Consider the following 20,738-nt stretch of genomic DNA (forward strand, 5'->3'; position numbering starts at 1 on the left):
TGGGCTTAAACTCAATTTCCTTAGCCATCATCACTAGCTGGCTGGGGAATTTTGGGCACTGAAGTCTTGAAAGTAGTTGGAGATCCCTGCTAGATAAGACTCCCATGGACACAGTGGGGAGGGCAGGAATTCAGATACTCCACTGTGATGTCATACAACTGCTTTTTTTTTTGCTTCCAACCTGCAGTCAGTTCCCACTTTGTCCCCCAAAGTCTACAATGACCTTGGAGTCTGAAAATGGATTTCCCTGGGGGAAGAGACAGGCACCACCAAAAACAGACTTGAAATATAAGTTTATAAATTACAAACGTTTGTGGCAGGAAACTTCCAAACCGGTCTAATGTAGACATTTCCTTAACATATATGTAACAGTTTGGGGAGAGATTCAAAGGCTCAAGTTTAACAAGACACCCCCTCCCCTCACAAAGGGGGCTCTCAAGGCAGATCCCATATTCACAACCAGCCATGTGATTATACTTTTTTTTTGAGGTGTAACAGATGCACTGCTCCCTTTCAAATTCTTTTCTCAAAAATAGAATTGGCCATTTATTTACCCTGATCTCACCTTTTAGGGACTGAGTTGCCCCTTCTCTGCAGCCAACATTCAATGCTAGTCTGTTTCTCGTTAAATGCTTCACAAAAATATAAAACTCACTCGGAACAGGACTCTCGTTTTTTCTTGCTTGCTCTCCCTCCAAATATGGGTTGGAAGGAACAAAACTGTGTCCTCCCTCCCAGACTGTGATATGTCCCTCTTGACAACACCCTAAAACCTTTTCTGAACACTCAGCACTTCCAAGAATTCCCCCCCCCCCATAGTAGCTGCAGAGACTTTACTCAGGCCAGAAAAACGTGCTCGGTGCAAGGAAAGCCACGCTGAGGACGGCCATCTCCGAATGCAACCCAATGCTCAAAAGGGGGGTGGGGGAAGCACCCCTCCGTACGTGCAAAAGAATTCAGGGGTAAATTTAGCAATAATTACAGATTGCTAAAAAATAGTAGCCAGAACGGAGGTTGAAGGCAGAGCTAGAAAACCCTGAAGTTTCACAAGCTTCTCAAAAAGGGGTTTAATACTGAAATCTCCCATCACCACAAAGCCAGGAGGTGAAGTTTGGTCCATCAGTACAATACTAAAAGCACTGGAAAACTGTACTTGGCAGCACTGAGCAAAGGAGCTGCGTCTGGACTCCAGCTCCCATCTCTTTGGGCGAGCCTGGCAGGGAGGCCCGGAGTTCGAGGGCGAGCGGGCTGGTGGGGCCGAGGCCCACAAGTGTCCTGGAGCAGGGAGATGGGTGCGGGGGAGGTTCCGGTCCCACCTTCCACCACGATACAGCACTGAAAACGGGGCTCCCCACCCCCACCCGATACAGGCCGGCTGAGAGGACCCTGGCCTCAGCTGGCTGACTTTCAAACAAGCCCCCCCCTCCCCCCCAATATGGCAATGTACGAGAGAAGAAACATTGCTATACTTTTAGGAAACTAAAATTACGAGAGACCGTGTGTCTTTTGCAATCTTCTCCAAGCGGGCAGCATCCGTTTCCACCCCCTCCCCCCAGGAGGAAGCGACTATGGAATGGTCGTTGTGGGGCTTGGGGAGAGGGGCTGCGCCGGCACTCCTCTGGACGCCCCTCTCCTCTGAAGCCCCCCCCCAGGCTGGGCCGTTCTGTCCTCCGCCCAGGCCGGAGGGGGCTGGACGCCTTCCGTGAGCCCCTGCGCCCCGGAGCTGGGCCGCCTGGGGGGTTCCGAGTGGGCCTCAGGCTTCGTTCAGTCTGCTCAGTTCAAAGGAGTTTGTGGTGTCAGCAGTTCCAAGGGGCTGGGGGGCTGGTCCACCCCCCTCCCCTCCACAAAGAGACAGGCCATGCAGAGTGTGGAGAAGATCTTCTGCTCGCGTTCCTCCCCCAGGGGGGGAAAAGGAACCCCCCCAGGGCACTTTCACTGCAAGAACAAGAAAGAAGGAAGGAGAATCAGATCTGGGGAGGCTCCAAGCCCTGGGTGCTTGAGATGGGGGGCTGCCAGTCCCGGTGAGGGCAGGGACCCTTTCCCCTGTGTGCCCCCTCCCCAAACAGTCACCCAAACGGGGGTGGGGTGGGGGTGGGGGTGGCTGAGAAGGAGGGAAAGAGACTCACACAATTGATTTCTGTTTCGGCCAAATCTCCAAGTTGCTGCATCAGCTCAGAAGGCTGTCCTGTGACTGAAGGGCTGGGGGAAGCACTGGGGGGGGGGAGGAAAGCAGAGGATGAGCAGAGTGGGGGGGGGGCACCTCCACCAACCCCAACCCCATCCGTGGACCAAAGTGGTGTTTCGTGGTCCTTGCACATCCCTGAAACAAGGGAGGAAGGGATGCCCAAGAGCCACAGCAGTCAACGGGGGTTCGCCTTAAGCTGTTTGGGGCAGGGATGAGCCAGGGGGAGGCCAAGAGCAGCCCCCCCCCCACACACAGAGTGTCCTGGTCCTGTGGCACGAACCCCTTGTGTCATCGAGAGGCGAAATCCGAGTGTGCCAAAAAGCTCTTTCCAAGCTGCGGAGAAGGATGTGGCGCCCTTCACGGCCACTCGTGTTCCCTGGATGAGAGCAACCCTCTTTGGCCAGAAGGGCAGGACTGGGGCCCCCCAGGAGCCACTTCCCTGGGCCCCGGGAGGGGGGGGCCTTCCTCGCCCCACGTCCCGGCTGCATCGTCTGCCTAGACTCTGCCTCACCTACTTGAAAGCATCCTGCACTATCTAGCTCCGGAGACAACTTGTCTGATCTGACAAACTCTCGGCTCTCTGTCCTACGTGGAGATTAAGAGACAGACCTTTGGTCAACTGGGGAGGGAGGGGGGGGAGTTGTAGGGGAGAGAAGGTCCCCCACCCCCACCCCGTCCCTTTCCAAGGGGTTCAAAGTTTTCAGAGAACTACGCTGTTCTTGCAAAAAGCCTCCTTCGCTCATCGAAGCCACTCCTGCAGAAAGATGGAGGAGAACGCCGAGGCCCTTCGGGGGTCTCCAATCTCTCCCCCCCCTCACCTTTCCAGATGGAAGACAGCCAGCTCCCTGGGGGTGTCCGGTGGGGGCACTTCTGCCCCCATTGAGCTGAAGGGAGAAAGAGGGGAAGAGCGTGAATGCCAGGCCCATCTCCAAACGAGGTACCCCCACGAATCAGCCTTCCGAAATCTCGCCCCAGGGTGGACGAGGCCATTCTCCTGTGCTGTGCAAGCACCCCGATGGCTCCAGGGACCCTCCAGACCCTGGGAAAACTTGGCCTGCCCCTCCCCGCCCTGCCGGGGACAGCCACTGACCGATTGGCGGGAGAGCTGTGTCCGGGGCTGCCCAGAGAAGAGGTGGACAGGGTGGTTGCTGCCGAGTCGCTGTTGGCCTCTTCAATGGGGGGCGTCTGGGGGAGCAGATCGGGACGCCCCAGCTGGGAACCTGAGAAAGGGAACGGGGGGGGGGGGGGGGGGGAGAGGCTGAGCAACCCTTGCTGTGTATGGGGGTGGGGAGGGCGATAGAAGGGGGTGGGGATAATCTCCAGAAGACCTTTTAGAACAGGGTCTCCAGTCTTGGCCCCTTTAAGACCGGTGAACTTCAACTCCCAGAATTCCATGTATGGCTGGCTGGGGAATTCTGGGAGTTGAAGTTCACCGGTCTTAAAGGGGCCAAGGTTGAATACCCCTGCTTTAGAAGGGCTCCTGATTGGGGTGTGTGTGTGTGTGGAAACTACCCCCTCCCTGGCACAAGCTTCCTGTTTGTGCAAAGGGCTGGAAGCGGGGGGGGGGGGGGGAGGTTTGAATATAGACCCTCTCCCCAATTTGGATGACAAGAACAGGGCTGCAGGCAAGGGGCCCCCACCTGGCTCCATCTCAGCCTCCAAGGTGACCTGGACTTTCGTCTCGCTCAGTGCCTGGGCGGGGGTCCCGGTCTGACCTGGCCGACGAGGAGGTCCCATCCCGGAGCGGCTCTTTTTCGAAGGGGAGGATTTTACTTTGGGGAGAAAGACACCAAAATCAGCTGAAAAGTCTTAGGAGTGTTTCTAATGCTCATAATATCGGCAGGGGGGAGGCACGGGAAGGAAGCCCACTCCTCCCGCCAGGCTTGGGCGACCCAAAGGGACTCACGCGGAATCTTCTTAAAGACCGCCTGGCACATGAAGCGCTGGAATCTCTCGGCATAAAAGCTCGGCCGGTGAACCGAGACCGTGTCCTGCAGGAAAGTGGGCCAAAGTCACCCCCAAAAGAAATCCGGGGTACAGGGTGGTGGCGGTGTTGGTGAGGGGAGAGGATCCGCCTTCCCTCCCCCTCCAGACCTCTGTTTTCTCCCACTTGCTCCGTCCAAGGACAGGAGGGGCCATTTCGGCCGCTTACCCCGTCGTGAACGAGGGCTTTCCAGGAGTGCTCCAGCTTCTTCATGAACCTGGAGAGATCGGAGGGAAGGAGGGAAGAGCAGGTCCTTTTCAAAACCAGGCTGGGAGGGGGTGGATCTGCTGCCCAGAATGCCCAGCCGGGCTGCTCTCCTCCCGCTGGGATCTGCTTCTGGAGGCTGATCTGGCCCTCCTCCTTCCCAGCCTCCCACGGCTCCCCTGCCACCATTATTCACTTCCACCCTCTTTCTGCCACCAGCCACGGAGCCTCTGAGGAGGCCGGGCAGGGAGGGCGGTTCCGCCAGGGCTGCTTTGTCAGTGTTTGTTAATGGCAGGCTTCCTCCATCAGGGACGCAGGTGGCCCGTTTGCCAGGCTGGCATCCTGCAGGGCCCCAACCGAGTGGAGAAGGCTGGGCTGCTTTACCTGTAGGACTGCAGCACGTCGATGATCCCCACGTACAGGAGCAGCCTCTCCCCCTTGGCGTTTCGGGCTGGGATGCCTCCCATCCTGCAGGGGAGAGGAAACGGAGGCATGGGATGGGTGGGGGCTCAGGCTGGAGCCAATGCCGACTGGAAGAAGACACCCCCCCCCACCCAGGATACCACGTCCCTCCTCCGAGACCCCATGGCTCTGCTCGCAAGCCGGCGCAGGGCCTTGTCTGAGTGCCCACCCCCCTCTTCTCCTGACCGCTGCACTTACTGGTCATCCGTCTCGATGGTGCCCCCTCGCCGGGCTTCCCCCTGGATGGCCTCCATGGCGGTGGAGTAGAGGGCCCTCTGGCCGGCTGGCCGCCGGGTGTCTGCCAAGGAGGCCCCGTCGGCCACCGCCCGTTCCCGCTGGGCCAGATCCAGGTTGTGAACAGCCACCAGCAAACTGTAATCCATGATCTTGAAGCTCTGCAGGACCTGGGTGAGTTGAGGGGGGAGGGAGTGAGGGCACGATCCTGCCAGGTCTGGTCTGGGCTGCCTTCGCTCCCTTTCCCCACTCACCAAAGCGGCAACGTCACAGCTCAGGTGAGTGGAGAATGAAAGGCAGACTTTGTCCCGGGAAGTTATAAAAGCCCTTTATGCAAACTGACCCTGAAGAACCCCAGGCGGCCTCTCCCTCTAGCAGGGCCCGGGCCAGGCTGGAGAAGCTGCCCTGAACCCCCTCCCCCTTCCCAAAAGAGCCCCCCCCCGCCTCTGAACCCAGCCCGGCCTGCCTGCCCCGCCTCAAGAGCCCCTTGGCTTCACCCCACTACTCGTAAAAGTGGATTCGTTCGTTTCTGGTTTTCCCTTCTCTCCGTTTTTTTTTGCTAGAGCCAAGATTGCTTTGAGAAGCCCCCAGCCTCAAAATAAAAGAAGAAAAGGGCCCCTCCCTGCTTCGGAAGTTGGGGGTGGGAGGAGCAGGAGACCAGAGCCACCATCTCGCCCCTCCTCTCCTGCAATTCCCTTGAACGAGGACAACTCGTTCGGATCCCCGGAGACCCCCGGGCGGCCGCCCCACCTACCAAGCAGTCCCTCTGCAGGGTCTTGCACAGGGCGCTGTACATGTCGGCGTCCAGGAAGAGCCCGTCGGGGATGTCCTGCAGGAAGTCCAGGTCCTTGTAGGTGGGGAAGACCTTCTCGCGCTCCTTCTGCGACGCCCGGCGCTTGTAGGTGGAGCCCTTCAGGTCGTACTTCTGGTGCATCCGCACCGAGCGGGGAAGCAGGTTGTTCATGACCACAATGCGGATGTTCTTCCCGCCCGCCTGGACGCAGTAGAGGCCGTAGAACTTGGGCAGCAGCGTCCGGGGGTTCTGGTTCAGGTTCTGGGGGAGGGGAGGGGTCCTTTAGGCGAAGCCCCCGAAGGAGGCCCAAGGAGAAGGGCAGGGACCACCACCAGGGACCGGAGGCACTGCGGGGAACTCCCAATGTCTGAGGCGTGTCTGTCTGTGTGTCACTTTTCCTTTATAACTTAAGAGTCACAGGAGCCCCTTCCTCCTCCTCCTGCCACAAAGGCTGACCGACCGAGGAGGGGGCAGGAGGAGCCAGGGGAGAGACGGAGGCCCCCGTGGGTCCTGGCTCAAGGGGGCAAGGCAGGAGAGAGAGGGAGGGTCTCCTGGGACTGGCTCCCCCCCCCTCCTCCCAAGGAAGGCCGCTCAGCCTGGGCTGCCTCCCCGCCCGCTCACCATGTAGTATCCCGGCAGCAGCTTCTGCAGAAACTCGGCTTCCTTGTGCTGGACGGTCTTGATGATGAATTCGTCGTCACTGGAGACGTAGAAGATGGAGCCGCTGGCGCCGGAGTTAGAGAGCTCGATGAGGGGCTCGCTGCAGAGGGAGCACTGAGTGGAGGGGAACGGGGGGGGGGGAACACGAGGATCAGAGCTTTGCACCTCTCCCCTCCCCCAAAGGAGTCCCCATCCAAGCCAGGAGAGCTTCCAAGGGCCGCCCCTGAAGCCCGCTCACCAAGTAGTCGTCCGGCCGGATGCCAAATAGCTCCCGGAAGTAGCGGAAGGCCACGGGGGCGTAGGTCTTGAAGCGGAAGTCGTTGTAGTGGTGGGCTGGGGTCAGGTTGCTGCCTTCGCTGCAGGGAGAGAGGGAGGGGTCAGCATCGCCCGTTGGGAGGGGGGGCGGATGAAGCCGCCCGGCCTGGCTGAGGTTGACCTGGAGGTGGGCAGGTGGCAGCTCACCCGGGGAAGAAGATGCTCTCCACCACGTAGAAATCCTGCATCAGGACGTCCCGCTCTGGCTTGGTGCTGAGGCTGCCCACCGTGTGGGTGATGCCCAGCTGGATGGCACCTTTGAGAGCCGAGGAAGTCGTCTAGAGTGGGAGGGGGAAAAAAAAGAGCTGATTTCAAGCAAAAGAAAAACAACCCCTCCTTTTGCACCCCATCCAAACGTGTCCCGGCTCGCTTGGATTTTGCTGAGCCGAGTGAGTTTAGGCTGTTCCTGCTGCCAAATCAGCATTTTAACGTAACTTTGAGTTGGTTATTCCTTGGAAAACCACCCGGTGTTACCCACCCACCCCCCGTCCTTTGAAGAGAGGGGGCAGGGACTGCATATTCAATCCCAGACTCCAATCCCATTTAGCCCAGGCTCCCCATAGCTGGAGAAACACCTTTCGGAAGCTCACAGGCAGGATATGACCGTCACGGAACCCAGCCCGTTTCCGGCAGACTGTGCCCGCCCGAGGAGGCTCTGCAGACCTGCCGTGAAAGGCGGCAGACCTGCCCTCCGCCTGGAAGCCACCTGAACCTTAAACCTGCCCTCTTAATTCGAGAGTCCTTTTATTTTGGCCAGCCCTGCTAAGTCAGGTGTTTGGGGCTGGACAGAGGAGAGGAGAAACTCAGTGGCTGATTCTCGGATGAAGGAAACTCCTGACTGCCCCCATTACAGGGGTAGGGGGGCAGGTGGGGGGGAGAAACTGGCCTGCCTTAAGTGTCTTTAAGTCTCTCTAGAGAAGAGATGGGGCTTCCCCTGCGGGAGCCTTCCAAAAATCACAGGGCTGTTTACGTCAAAGGCAGGGCGCTTTCTCTGCCCCGGTGCCTGGAAATCCCCTGGCGGCTTTCGCTTCCTCTTTCCCCTCCTGGCAACCCCAAACAGGGATCTCCCACTTGATCTCTTGGGGGGGGAGTGGAATGGCGAGTCCACCTCCCAAGTCCTGAACAGTGGATCCTTCCGCTCATTTCCCTGGGAAGATCAGAGGAGAATCACCGACACCTGGGAAAGCTCCTTCTCCCCTCTGATGCCAGGGAGGCACCTCTTTCTCTGCCTGCCAGGGGCAGGGCTGCTGCTAACTTCTGGGACCACCCTTGGCTCTCTAGAAGTGAACCCAGGTGAGCCAGTGTGTCTCCGGCTGAGTGATGGATGCCTCCTGGGAGGGCAGAGGGCTGGAGGGGCCAGGGACTCAGGGGCACAGCTACAGGCGCTGTGTGCCAAGAGAGACCTCTTCCCAGCCTGGAAGACAGCTAAGCTGGGGGGAGCTTAGAGAGGGCTTCCTCGCCACCACCCTGCCCCAATCTCGGGGGCCAGGCTCCGGAGAAGCGTCCAACAGCCACCCACCGAAGGGATGAGGAACCCCAGGAGAAAGAGGGCTGTCCCCCCGTCCCCATCCCCCTGTGTCAGGAGTGTGGGCAGAAGCGATGCGCAACATGGCACTGGAGGCCAAGCAGCTGCCACAACAAGCCAACCCCACTCTCTGGGCAAGGGAGGAGGAGGCCACAAAAGGCTGAAAACACAACAGAAGGGAAGCAGAATTGGTGGGGAAGGAAGGATGGACAGAAGGAAGGAGGGAGGGAGGGAGGGAGGGAGGGAGGGAGGGAGGGAAGGAAGGAAGGAAGGAAGGAAGGAAGGAAGGAAGGAAGGAAGGAAGGAAGGAAGGAAGGAAGGAAGGAAGGAAGGAAGGAAGGAAGGAAGGAAGGAAGGAAGGAAGGAAATTTCTAGTGTAAACGTTCAAGTTCCACCAACTGTTGCTTGGTTCTGCTGAAGACAGTAAGAAAACAGGGGAGGAAAGGCCTCCTCCAAACTCCCCTGGGCATTCCCCCCCCCCCATCCTCAGGGTCCCCAAGCACCCATCACAATCTCAGGCATCTCTCTGGGCACAGCAAGGGCCCACTTACGGATAGAGGCGGCTTCCGAAAGGACCCATCCCGGCTAATATCCATTTCAGAGTCCACTGGAACATGCCGGCCCAGATCCAAGCCCCCTGGGACCTGGGGAGCCTCAGAGCAACCCCCGTGCGGAGGATAAGAGGAGGAGGAGGAGGAAGGAGCTACGCATGCTCCAGAGAGCACCCCTGCATCTCTTGTGGGGGAAAAGAGACTCTTCGAAGGAATCCCAGATCCTTCCGCTGCCACCGTCTTCAATAATCCAAAGCACCAGAACGAAAATCTCAAAGAGGACGAAAGAAACCGTCCTCCCCTCCCCCCTCCGATCCACGAGAGAGATCCCGAGCCGCAGCAGCGACCACCCGAGAGGCCTTCAAATCTCTGGGATCTGCTCCGCCTGAATCTGCCAGTAGAAACCTGTCTCGGAAACGGCACCTGGGCCTTTTATGCCGAGAGCGAGTGGGGTGACTCAGAGGCTGGGGAATGCGAGGAGGCAGGCGGGCCTGGAGAGGAAGGGGAGGAGAGAGGCGTTCGGAGGCAGCAGCCTGGCACCAACGCCCGCCTGCCTACCTTCTTGTAGGTGGTCTCTCCGCTGGAATCCACGCTCCGATGGCCTTTCTTGATGGTCTGCGAGGACCCGGGCCCGGAGGAGCCTGGCACCTGGGAGCAGAAGAGGAGAAAGGTCCCAGGGTTACCAATCCCCCCACTGGCAGGGCGGAACAAGCCCCTCAAAATCGGGTGGGGGCAGCACCAGCCCGTCAGCAGGGGGCAGGTCCACACACACAGCTTCCGTGTGCCTGGGGCAAGGCCAGCAGGGCCCCACCTGAAGGCCGGGAGCACCCCGCGCTTGGAAGCTGCTTCGGAGGCACCCCGAGAGGCCTGAAGCTGGAGAGCAGGCCGGCCCCTGCCTTTATGGGGAAGGGGAGACGGCTCGGCTCAGCAGCCCCTTCCCTTCTTGTTTCACAAGCTTCTCTGCATGCACAGGGATGTTTTCCTCCACGTTTACAACAGGGTGCAAGGTCAGAAGTTTGCAGTTGCTGCCTTGCGATCCCGGGCTGCTCCCTTCAACCTCCCCGCCAAAAACAAGGCTGAGCGGCAGCCACTTTCAGCACCAGCCCTGGGAGGGTTTTGGGTGTGTGGGGTTTTTTTTTTTTAAACAACTGAATGGAAACTCACCTCCAAGGACTTTTTGAAGGTCGCGGATGAGGGCGCCCCTGCAAGGGAAAAGGGGAGGGGGTGAGACCCCTGGCAGGCAACCAAGAGGAGGGCAGAGATTAAGCTGACCCAAGTCCATGTCCTTGCAGGGATGATTGGCCAGAGAGGGGAGAGAGAAACCTGCTAGGAGTCCACTTCCCCCCAAGGCTGCCCCTTCATCTCCCCACCCCCTGCACCTAGCGGCTCTTCCTGGCTTACGGCCTGACGTATCCAGGCACCACCGCAGAGGGATTCTCCTAAATCCCCCATGTTTTCTGCCAAGGGAGACACACGCGTCAATCAGGGCTGAGTCACCCAAATGCCAAGGGCTCAGCACCTGGGGCCAAGGGGTGGACCCGGCCTCGGGAAACTCCTGCTGCCTGCAATCTATCAGCTCTCCAATATGCCCCCAGGAAGGCCTGCAGGCAGCAGCCAACTCTCCACTGCTAGCCATCCCGGGTGTCTTTGGCCGAGGGGGAGAAACGCCAGCCCCACAAGCCCTACACTTCGGCCAGGATTTGCCCCCCTCTGCTCTGGGAACACCCCCCACCCGGGTGGGCCTGGGCACTGAAAGTGGCCCCTCCTTCACTCGGCTCCCTGTTAAAGGGCACCCCTTGGAGGAAGGGTCTCCAGACTTGGACACTTTTCTGGGTTGGGGGTAATTCTGGGAGTTGAAGTCCACAAGTCTTAAAGGAGCCAAGGTTGGAGACCCTTCCTCTTAAGGGCTGCTCTTTGGCAGAGGGGGCTGGGGAATACTGCCCTCTAGTGGGACAGGACAGCCACAGCAGCGCTGTGAGCCCAGCAGGCACCGAAGGAGACACGGATGTGGTTAAGACCCGAAAGGTGAAGGCGTCATCGCATCAGCCCTCCAAACCACAGGCCTTTCTCTGAGGCTGCGGGCCAAATCTTGGCTCAGGGAGATCAAGCCTGGCCCTTTGGAGGGGATTGGGGGGGGGGGGAAGAGCCAGCTTCATTTTCCAGCCTCCACTAGGCCGATCGAGAAAAGGCAGCATCTGTCAAAGTTGGCGGCTGTAACAATTTGAATAACCGATGATGGTTGGGTTTGCAATGCTCTCTGCTTTGGGAAATTTGCAAAGGCCACAGACAGTCGCTGGCTCGCTTGCAAGGCAGGGAGCACACGAACGAGTTTGGGCTCCTGCCCTGAGCAGATGGGCTTGATGACCTCAAGGGCCCCTCGGCCGTGAACCCCGGACTCTTCACAAAGAACGGAGCTGCGGGACATCTTCACCAGGTATGTGGCTTTGCTCTGGATCTCTTCCTTCGGGTCCGGAATTCAGTCCGCAGCCACTTGTGGGGAGGGGAGGGAAGGGAGCTGGTGGGGGGGCACTCTCCAGGTCTTGGGGGGGGCAGGGGTGGGAGTGGTGCTTCACCCTTGGTGCTGCAGCCCATGGGGGAAATACTTAGCAGAGGGGACACCCCCCCTTTCGTCCCCATCTTCTTTTCCCAGGCATCCATGTCAGACGCCTCCTATCTCAAAACCTTCTGCAGAGGCCTTGTTCTCTGCCGTTTCCAGTTTGACCCGGAGACACCCTGGCCAGGCCCAGTGCCGTGGGGCTCCAGCCCCCAAGCAGGAAGACGTGCTGCAAAGCAGGCGAAGCTCGGCCAAACCATGCGCTGAACTGGCAAAAGCTCTAAAGGAGAAGACGGCAGTGTTGCCAGCACCACATCTGTGGCAAGAGGTGGCTGAACCGCCACTGGATTAGCCCATTTTGATGCGGAAGGGGGAAAAAAAACACCCGGGTTAGTTGCACCTTTTTCTATCGTGGTTGATTCCACAGCTCTAGCAAGCTTGCGCTGGGAAGAGGCCAGCAAGGCTAAATCCTGGGGGAAAGAGATTTGTCAATGCTCTGAAGAAGATTTTGGCCTTGAAGCCTCCAGCTTTCCCTCTCTGAAATGGGCGTGTGTGTCCCCAGGGAGCATTTCTGAGCTCAGCCCCCAGGCCCTGCCAGGGAGTTAGCCCAGAAGGGGCCTGAGTGCGAGGCCAAAGACCAGAAGGGAGGTGGAAGCTAAGCAGCTGCTTCACGTCAAACCAGCCCTGGCTGGAGGGGAAAATGCCAGCGCATCACCCGGTCACTTCCACACCACCACGGCAGGCAATGACGGGCCAGGCGGATTAGCAGGAGGTCATGCTCAGGCCACGGTTTTACCCATACATCTACGTCTTCGAGAGGGCCCCACGGAGCAGCAGAGGAAGCTCAACGCTGGCAGAGAGGAGAGAGAGAGAGAGAGAGAGAGAGAGAAAAGAGGAAGCAATAGAAGTTTTCCGGAAGGAAAGAGTGTTTGCTCAGCAGGCAGTGGGGATCACGAAGAACTGAAGTTCAGTTAGAGAGAGGAAGGGAAGGGAGTCTGTCCATGAAAACCACCGCAAAGGGTGTCACTTGTGGGTTCACCGACAAGTAGGAAACACCGGCCCCTCCCACACGTCTCTGCCCCCCTCCCTTCCCTCCTTCCTTCCGCATCTCCCCAGGAGCAAAACATCGCAAGAGCCCAGAAGTCCTTGGCTGTTTTCCTGCAGACATTTCATGACCCAACTAGGTCACGACATCAGTGCTAGGAGGAGCATTTGCAGCCAACCCCACCAGCACTGATGACGTTACCTAGTTTGGGTCGTGAGACGCCTGCAAGGACGAAGCTCAGAGGGCACCAAGGACCCCACAGTCGTCATCAACGTCCTCCTCCTTCTCTCCACAAACCCCCTTCCCTTCTAGCCCCGATGGCATTGCCTAGTTGGGTCATGAAACGTCTGCAAGATCACCATCAAACTCAGAACGCACCAAGGACCCTTCATTTCAGCCCTGAGCTACCAATATTCTCCTTTATTGAGCCCGGGAAGGTCACCAGACTTACTTTCTGCCACCTGCCCATCTCATCCTCCCCATCCTCAACCGTGCCCCCAACGCCCTGATTTGAACATCTCCGTGATGAAAACCTGGCAGCCCCGGTTCTGGCACCACCGGGCTCGCCTGCCGACAGGCCCTTCCCCAGAGAAGCAGCTTCTCCGCTCGGTGAAAGGGCTGCCAAATCGTCCCGTCTTTATTACGGGCTGCAGACCGGCGTCGTGAAAGGGCTGTTTTCGCCCTTTTGGAAAGCCACCTTTGAACCGTTGCTCCTAATTAAAACACATCTCCTGGGGAAGAGCATCCGGAACAGCGGCTCAGATTTCCGGAAAAGGAAACTCTGGTCAGAACTGGCCTCCTCCCATGTTGACAGCACAGATTTCGAGCGGCTTCCCCTGAAGTCTGAAAAGGCTGGACGCTTCTGAAGAACACGCAGAGGGAGAAGCTGGCTTGGAGGTGCAGCTTTCCCACGCTGGGAGGGGGAACAAAATTATATAGATTTTTTGCAAAGTCAGCTCTGCCATTTTTGACCTCTGCCTGTTCGACTAACACCATTCGGGAGACCTGTTTGAACGCCTCAATAGGACATCACCTCCCTCTGTGCAAAGCAGGGTTTGATCTGCCCCCCCCTCCCCCCCATGGTTACAAAGCCTGGAATGGCTCCTGCTTCATACACATCGGAGCCTTAGGCCCAAGAATGGGGGAAACGAGTCATCTTAAAAAGAGAAATGAGAACTGCCCTCAAATAAGCCCTTTTCTTGGCCAAATCTCCCTTGGATGAGGAGCAGCCTCCTAAGGGCGCCCCCTCCCTCCCTCCCTCCCTCCCTCCTTCCTTCCCTAAACTAAGGCTGAATTTCCTCACTGAGATTGTAAAGGAATATTAGAAGACACCAGCTCCGCAATGCTGGAGCTGCATCCGAGCCACTCGAGACCCCCCAAAAAAGAGAATGGAAACGTGTCTCGTGTGTCCCACTGGTTAAAGAAGGAACAGGCAGCTTGCAAGGAAAGAGGGAGAAGTCAGAATCACATTAACCGGGAAAGGCAAGGGGAGCATCCAGAACAGAGGCTACCAGGAAAGGTTGCAGAAGGGGGGTAGCAGATATCCTGATGAGTTTCGGACAGCACAGTTCAGAATCCAAAACGCTTCCGTGCAAAAGCTTCCAGGAATGGTCCTTTTAAGCCGCATGAAAGGGAAGGAGGATGGCACTGGGTCCATCCGAGGCCACCAACAGGCGTTTTATAGACATCTGGATCCCACAAGGTTGCAACACTCGCTTGCAAAAATTAAAATGGCACCTCGGAGGGGGGAAAAAAAGGGGGCTAGATTCAGACCTAAGCTTAAGCCACGGTTCCAAAGAGCAGAATTGCTGCAGGAAGAATCAATGCCTATTTTTAAAAGGCAATGCCTAAAATAGCTTATTTCCCAACTGAAGATTTTGGCTGTCCTCAAGGAAAACAACGATAAGGAAGGAGAGGGGGCCGAATAGCAGAAAGGGGGTCCTTAGGGGCCGATGGCCATAATCTTCAGAAACTAATCGCTCTTCTAACATGTTCAAGTACTGTGGAAGGCCGGAAAGGAAACCACCTGGTGTTAAGAGACGACAGTGGGAAATAGCAACCAACACCCACAACACAGAAAAATCAGTAAAAGATATTTGTCTGGCAAAGGCATCACAGCATTTCCCATTTTTCATGGCACGGTCAGGATTTTATTGTTTGATACAAGTACGAGTCACGTGAGAATCCGAGCATCCGTTTCACCAACAAAAACGCCTTTCCAATTAACGCATTATTCTTTTTAAAAAGGCTGCTTCGCTGAGTCAGGAAAACCCAGGCTAACATCTGCTTTCTTATCAGGTCTCTGATAAGGGGGGGGGGATTTAAGCAGAACTGTATAACTCATGAATTCGGAGGAATTTTGGCTTTATCTGAGCTCTATGGTCCGAATTAGGTTGAAGCCATCACTGGTATCGATCAAGGCGTTGGCAGCCCTGGGACCAACTTTTAATGCTCAAAATGAGCCAGCAGATATTTCTGGAAGGAAATGGAGAGGCAGCTTCCCATCCTGAGCCACAGAAACAGACACACGGGGGAGACAACCTGGGGGGGGGGCAGCTGCTCTAGACCCCCCAAAGCTTTTCCTCCCCCAACAGACACACCTTGTGGCTCAGGACAAGCTTGGGGGGGCACCTGGGCCCCCTCCCCTCCCAAGGGTGGCCTTGGGGGTGGGGTGGGGGGCTGGGGGGGATCCTGCCAGCCCATCCGGGAAGCGGAAGGTGGGCGAGGAAAGACAGGAGGGCTCCCACCCAGAGAGACCCTCGGGGGGGGGGGCGCCCTCGTCGCCATGGCAACAGCTGCCCTGCAGAAAGAGGACCCGCCCCTCCCTTCAATGGCCCACCCTCCCTTCCCCAGAGGGCTCCCATTGGGGGTCTCGATGGTCCCTCTTGCAGGGGGGGCTCTGCTTCCCTGTCCCCACCGGGATACCCCTGCCCCAATTGCCCCCTAGGAGCCCCCCCGGGCCACGTCGGCAACTGCCCCCTCCCCCCCTTCGCCCCCTCCCCTCCCCCTTCTTCCGGTGCCCCCCCAGACTCAACGGGGTCTCCCTCCCTCCCACCCCCCATTTAAGGAGGGGGCTGGCTGCCCTCCCCAGGCGCCCCCCGAGGGTCTATCCGAGGGCCGGGAAGGCCCCTCAGCCCCTCGCGAGGCCCCCAGCCTCCCCCGGAGACCCTTACCCGTGGCGGCTCCGCTGCTGCTGCTGCTGCTCCCCCCGGACTCGGGCCCGGCCGACGCCATTTTAGCGCTTCTCCCGCCGCAGCGCCTCCGTCCCCGGCTTTTCCGCTCGCCTCCCCCCGCGGCGCCCCCTTGGTCTCGCCCGACCCGCTCCGGCCGCCGCTGTGGGCCGTGCCACGCTCGCCTCCGGAGGGGTGGCCACGCCTCCTCCCGGTCGCTCTCTGGAGGCGCCTCCTCCCCCCGGCTTCCTGGAATCGGCCCGCCCGGCAGGCGTCGGGAGAAACCACTTTGCGCCGGCGGGGGGGGGGCAGAAAGAGAGGCAGCGCCTCCTTGTTTATCCTAACGGAAAACTGACCGTCAGGAAAGGGGCGGGGACATCGGTGCCGCGCAGGCGCAGACGAGAAAACAGAGGGTCGTGGCTGGCCGCGTCAACGTTGCAGTGGGCGTGCCCTCCTCCGCATCACACAGCGCGTTCCTTCCGAACGGGAGGGGCGGTCCTGCGTAGCCCTGACGTCGGAGGCCCGCCCGTCGCCATGGCAACGCCGCCAACGTTCTGCGCCCGCCTCTACAACGTCAGAGGCCGGGCGAGGGTGACGTCAGACCCCAGAATGATTTATTTGCAGATTCCGCAATAAATTCGTTTCATTCCATCTTTGGGGTGACCGTTCCCCTCCCCCCTCCCCCCCCAGGCTGAAAAGCAACCTATAAATTGCCCCCTAAAAATACAACCACACCCAAAGCCTCCTAACCAGCCATTAAAAAAAAAAAGTGCAGGATTTGATTTTTTTATTCCCCCCATTAATCCTTGCAAATTCCCAGTACGGCTTGCGACCCCCCCCCAGGACACCCCGAAAAAAAAAAGGGGGGAGAGACAGACGCAGCGCCACTTGCAGCCCCGGCCAAGGGCTCATAAATCAGCCCAGGACTCCAATGGAGCCTCCAGGTCCAGCAGCAGTCTACCTGGAAAAGCCCTTCTCCCCCCCCCAACACCTATTCCCGGGGGGGGGCGCCGAGCCAAGCCCGGAAGCCACCCGCTCTCCCTCCTTAAAAGGAGGCCGGAGGAGCCCGGCCGGCTGCTTGCGAGGGCGCCCCCGCCTCCATGGGCGCTCGCTTGGCTCGTTCCCCGCTCGCCGCATCGGCGCTCGACTTGTCGCGCCTGGCCGCCGGGCTCAGCGCTTCCGCCTCCGCAGGCGCCGCAGTGGCGAGCCGAGCGCATGGATCGGGCGCAGGAGGAGGCGGCATGATGGCGGCGGCGGGAGCGGCGGGCTCGTCGGCCTCCGGCTCTTCTTCGGGCCTGGCCGGCGGGCGAGCGCCGCGGCGGACGGCGGGGAACCGGCTCTCGGGGCTGCTGGAGGCCGAGGAGGAGGACGAGTTCTACCAGACCACCTACGGGGGCTTCACCGAGGTCGGCGGCGGCGGAGGACCGCGGGGGGCGGGGCCAGGACGGAGGGGGCGGGGCCTGCGCGGCATTGGCTGGAACAAAGGAAGGGGGAGGGGCTAAGAATCCTTTCCAAAGGCCGCGTCCCCAACCCGTCGCCCCCGGGCCCGCCTGGATTCCCCGACCCATCCTCCCCATCTCGGTTTCAGGGTGGGCAGGATGGGCCTTCTTGTGACAGATCTTGCAGACTTTCCCATCTTGCCCCATCCCCACCCCATTGGGAGATGCGGGGCTACCACATCCATCATCCTGGGACATGGGTATTGTAGTCCAAAGGCAACGCCCGCAAGGATGGGGCTCTGGAGTCTGAAATCTTCTGGCAGGAATCGGGGGACGATGAGTACAAGGGGGACCAGTCGGACAGCGAGGACGAAGTGGACTCCGACTTCGACATCGACGAAGGGGACGAGCCCAGCAGCGACCAGGACGACTCGGTGCCCAAGAGGAAGAGGAGGGTGGTCACCAAGGCCTACAAGGTGAGGCCCTCCTGGGCAGCGCCGGCCCCAAAGCGGCCTGGTTTCAATCAGAATAGAGCTGGAAGGGACCTTGGAGGTCATCTAGTCCAGCCCCTTGCTCAAGCAGGAGACCCTACGCCTACGCCATTTCAGACAAGTGGCTGTCCAGTCACTTCTTAGAAACCTCCAGTGATGGAGCACCTACAACTTCTGGTGGCAAGCTGTTCCACTGGTCAATTGTCCTCACTGTTGGGAAGTTTCTCCTTCATTCCAGCTTGCTTCTCTCCTTGGTTAGTTTCCATCCATTGTTTCTTATTCTTCCTTTTGGTGCTTTGGAGAATAAGTTAACCCCCTCCTCTTTGTGGCAGCCCCTCAAATACTGGAAGACTGCTATCATGTCCCCCCCCCCCCCCCCCCCGTTCTTCTTTTCTCTAGACTGGCCAAACCCAATTCCTGCAACCGTTCTTGTCCCTGGGCCCTAAATCATCTTAGTTGCTCTTCTTTCTGACGCTGCCCAGGAAGAGCGGATCCTATTCTTCCAGGCTCCTAAAGACTTTTTCACCTGCTTAGCGACGTGCCACTGAGTGAGTCTGAATCTTTTGCAGGAACCCATCAAAAGCCTGAGGCTGAAGAAGCCCGATGCTCCGGCCAGCGGCTCGCAGAAGACCAGAGAGGAAAGATCGGCACCTGCAGAACTGGAAGACACGGTGGACAGTGAGTGTCCCTGGAGGGGGGCAGCTCTCTGTGTGATGCTTCCTTCTCTCCCAAGCCTGATCTGAAGCCCCCTTGCTCGGCCTCCCAGCTCCTCTTCTTCCTCCCTCCGCTCTGCAGGCCGGAAATACATGCGCCAGTCAACCACCGAACACACCCGCCAGACGTTTCTACGCCTCCAGGAGCGCCAGGTGCAGTCCAGGCGCAAGAAGGGGGGCGGCCCCAGCTACGACAGACCCCTGACCCAGGAAGAGCTCCTGAGGGAGGCCAAGATCACCGAGGAGCTCAACCTGCGCTCTCTGGGTAAGCCGGGCCAATTCGCTTGCAAAAGCAGCTAGTCCACATTGAGGAAGGCAGAAGCGCTTCTTCAAGGCGGCTCAGTAGCTCTCAGTTATTGGCCTGTTTCGAAGGGTTTTAATCTGCATCCCCGTCATATTTTACGGAATGCGGTGTGATGAACACCGTTGGTCTCTGGGACAAAAGGAGCAGAAATAATCCATTTTGAAAAGAGAAACGCCTCTATTCTCACTTGTTTAAAAAGCAGGAAGGATTCCAGGATTTGGGGCGAGAGATTTGCCACTCCTGCCAGAGGTTGCTGGATGGGGGTGGGGGTGTCAAAAGTGGGAGCCCGCCCCATGCCGCTGAGCCCCTCCCTGAGAGCTTGGCGTTCTCTTGCAGAGACCTACGAACGTTTGGAAGCGGATAAGAAGAGGCAGGTACAGAAGAAGCGGAAATGCACAGGGCCCACCATCCGCTACTATTCGGGGACGATGCCTCTCATCTCCGAACTGGGGTACAAGGAGGAGAACGTGGACGTGGAGGGGTAAGTGCCCTCTTTCCTCGTGCCCGCTGTGCGGGGGGCAGAAACCAGCAGCTTTGCCCAGGACCTAAAAACTCACTCATCAACATAAATTTGGGGCTCAACTGTGGTTGTAAATTGAGGATTATCTCTACCACGATGTTATTTAGGACTCCTGGCTGCCATTGTGGGTCCTGCCCCAAAGGCCATTTGGAGTCTGAGAACTGACCTCTGCTTCCTTCTCCGTCTCTTAGGTTAGAGCAGGAAGGTCTTCTGGAGACCCCCTCGGCCGCTGCGCCCGCCGCAAAATGTTCCCGCACCTTCATCACCTTCAGCGACGACGAGACCTTCGAGCGCGTCTTCCCCAGAGCCCCGCCCCCAAAGCTGCCCATCAAAGAGGTCTGCCCCGTCACCCACAAGACCGCCGTCTACCGCGACCCCGTCACCGACATCCCCTACTCCAACATCCGCTCCTTCAAGATCATCCGCGAGGCTTACAAGAAGTACATCACCGCCCACGGACTGCCCAGCGCGGGCGCCTCGGCTGCCCTGGCGGCTGGCTCTCCCATGCCCGACCCCGGCATCCGGCCCACCAGGCAGAAAATCATCATCAAGCAGAGCGTGCCGGCCACTTGAAGCCCAGGCGGCCTCTCGGTTTCTGCCACGAGTCGTTTGGCACTCTTGAGAAACCAAAATCGTGGCATAAGACCAGCATTAACACGTTTCTCGGCTTTTCGGGGGTGGTTTTAGGCAGTTTCCGACCAGTTCAAGGGGGAACCGCAGCTGAACACCCCCACCCAACCATCCCATCTGCAATTTCAATCTACGGTGGAAGCAGGACCCAAAATATTTCCTTTTATTTCCGGTTTATTCCTTTCCGATTCACTGCATTATCCAGATGGTGGGACGGCCCCTGAGCACAGGCAGAGTTTCTGATCTGCCGCTAACAAACCAGACATGAGCCACGATAGCTTTGTACATAATTCTGATTCTTTCCTAAAAAAATTTTTAGATTTTTATTTCTGTTAGATTTTTGTTTCTGTTGTGACTCTCGGTTATTATTTATTTTCTGTCCTTTTTGTGTCCTATCTGGGTCTGTTGTAGAGAGTGGCTCCTTCACTCTGCTGGGAAATTCTGTCTCCCTCAAATCTTGCAAGCCTCACTGAAAAGGGATTGCCTTGGAGGGAGGCTGGATCAGGGCAGGGGAAGCTGTAATCCCAGCCATGGCTTGATATTCATTTGCTAGTATTTCTTTAAAAAAAAATAAAAAATGATAAACACATAGCTTCATAGTAAGTCCTCATTCTTAATTAAACTGACACCATCAAAGCTGGAACAATAGTTCGGACAGCATTCCTGGGCTGCCTCGGCCAGGAGCAGCCATGATCAGCCTTAGGAATATTTTCCTGAAGATGAGACAGAGAAAGTTCACGTTTAGGTGCGAGCGCCGAGATTTTGGGATGTGAGAAAGCTCCTGCACAGGGAGGAGGTTCAAACTGAGATTTCTTCATTTGCTGGTCAAATCAGGTCAGCGGACGTTAATCTCCCAATAATCCCATTGGCAAATGGAAGAACATAAAAGTTTTATCAGAAATATTAATGGTAGAACTTGATTTGCTGGAATGGCAATCTTATTTCAACACTTCTTCACT

At 57.9% G+C, this 20,738-nt stretch overlaps 2 protein-coding genes across 5 annotated transcripts; one reads left to right on the forward strand and one right to left on the reverse strand.

The window, feature by feature from the left end:
* Positions 1-278: 278 nt before the first annotated feature.
* PIP5K1A (phosphatidylinositol-4-phosphate 5-kinase type 1 alpha) lies at positions 279-16,912 on the reverse strand. Of its 4 annotated transcripts, none has more exons than XR_015730325.1 (16): positions 15,686-16,149; positions 10,078-10,115; positions 9,472-9,561; positions 6,985-7,115; positions 6,761-6,878; positions 6,484-6,636; positions 5,824-6,123; positions 5,034-5,239; positions 4,758-4,841; positions 4,338-4,386; positions 4,092-4,176; positions 3,826-3,957; positions 3,276-3,405; positions 3,004-3,069; positions 2,127-2,770; positions 279-1,935 (listed from the first exon to the last, which is right to left on the reverse strand). XR_015730325.1 is itself a non-coding variant. In XM_087880679.1 (16 exons), exons 1-16 carry the CDS (start codon positions 15,744-15,746, stop codon positions 1,933-1,935), a joined length of 1,731 nt encoding a protein of 576 aa, XP_087736805.1. In that variant the 5' UTR covers positions 15,747-16,912; the 3' UTR covers positions 279-1,932. The 4 variants fall into 4 exon arrangements, 3 of the variants coding, with proteins under 3 accessions (XP_087736805.1, XP_087736806.1, XP_087736804.1); XM_087880679.1 differs by having other exon boundaries at positions 2,127-2,211; positions 15,686-16,912; XM_087880680.1 differs by lacking the exons at positions 9,472-9,561; positions 10,078-10,115; positions 15,686-16,149 and adding an exon at positions 8,914-9,406 and having other exon boundaries at positions 2,127-2,211.
* On the forward strand, positions 16,887-20,368 carry VPS72 (vacuolar protein sorting 72 homolog). The gene is made up of 6 exons (XM_087880681.1): positions 16,887-17,088; positions 17,445-17,597; positions 18,182-18,290; positions 18,408-18,590; positions 18,966-19,110; positions 19,341-20,368. Exons 1-6 carry the CDS (start codon positions 16,924-16,926, stop codon positions 19,720-19,722), a joined length of 1,137 nt encoding a protein of 378 aa, XP_087736807.1. The 5' UTR covers positions 16,887-16,923; the 3' UTR covers positions 19,723-20,368.
* Positions 20,369-20,738: the final 370 nt, after the last annotated feature.

This window comes from Pantherophis guttatus, chromosome 18 (genome assembly GCF_059756535.1).
Source record: "Pantherophis guttatus breed Tessera chromosome 18, ASM5975653v1, whole genome shotgun sequence".
Classification (NCBI taxonomy): domain Eukaryota; kingdom Metazoa; phylum Chordata; class Lepidosauria; order Squamata; family Colubridae; genus Pantherophis; species Pantherophis guttatus.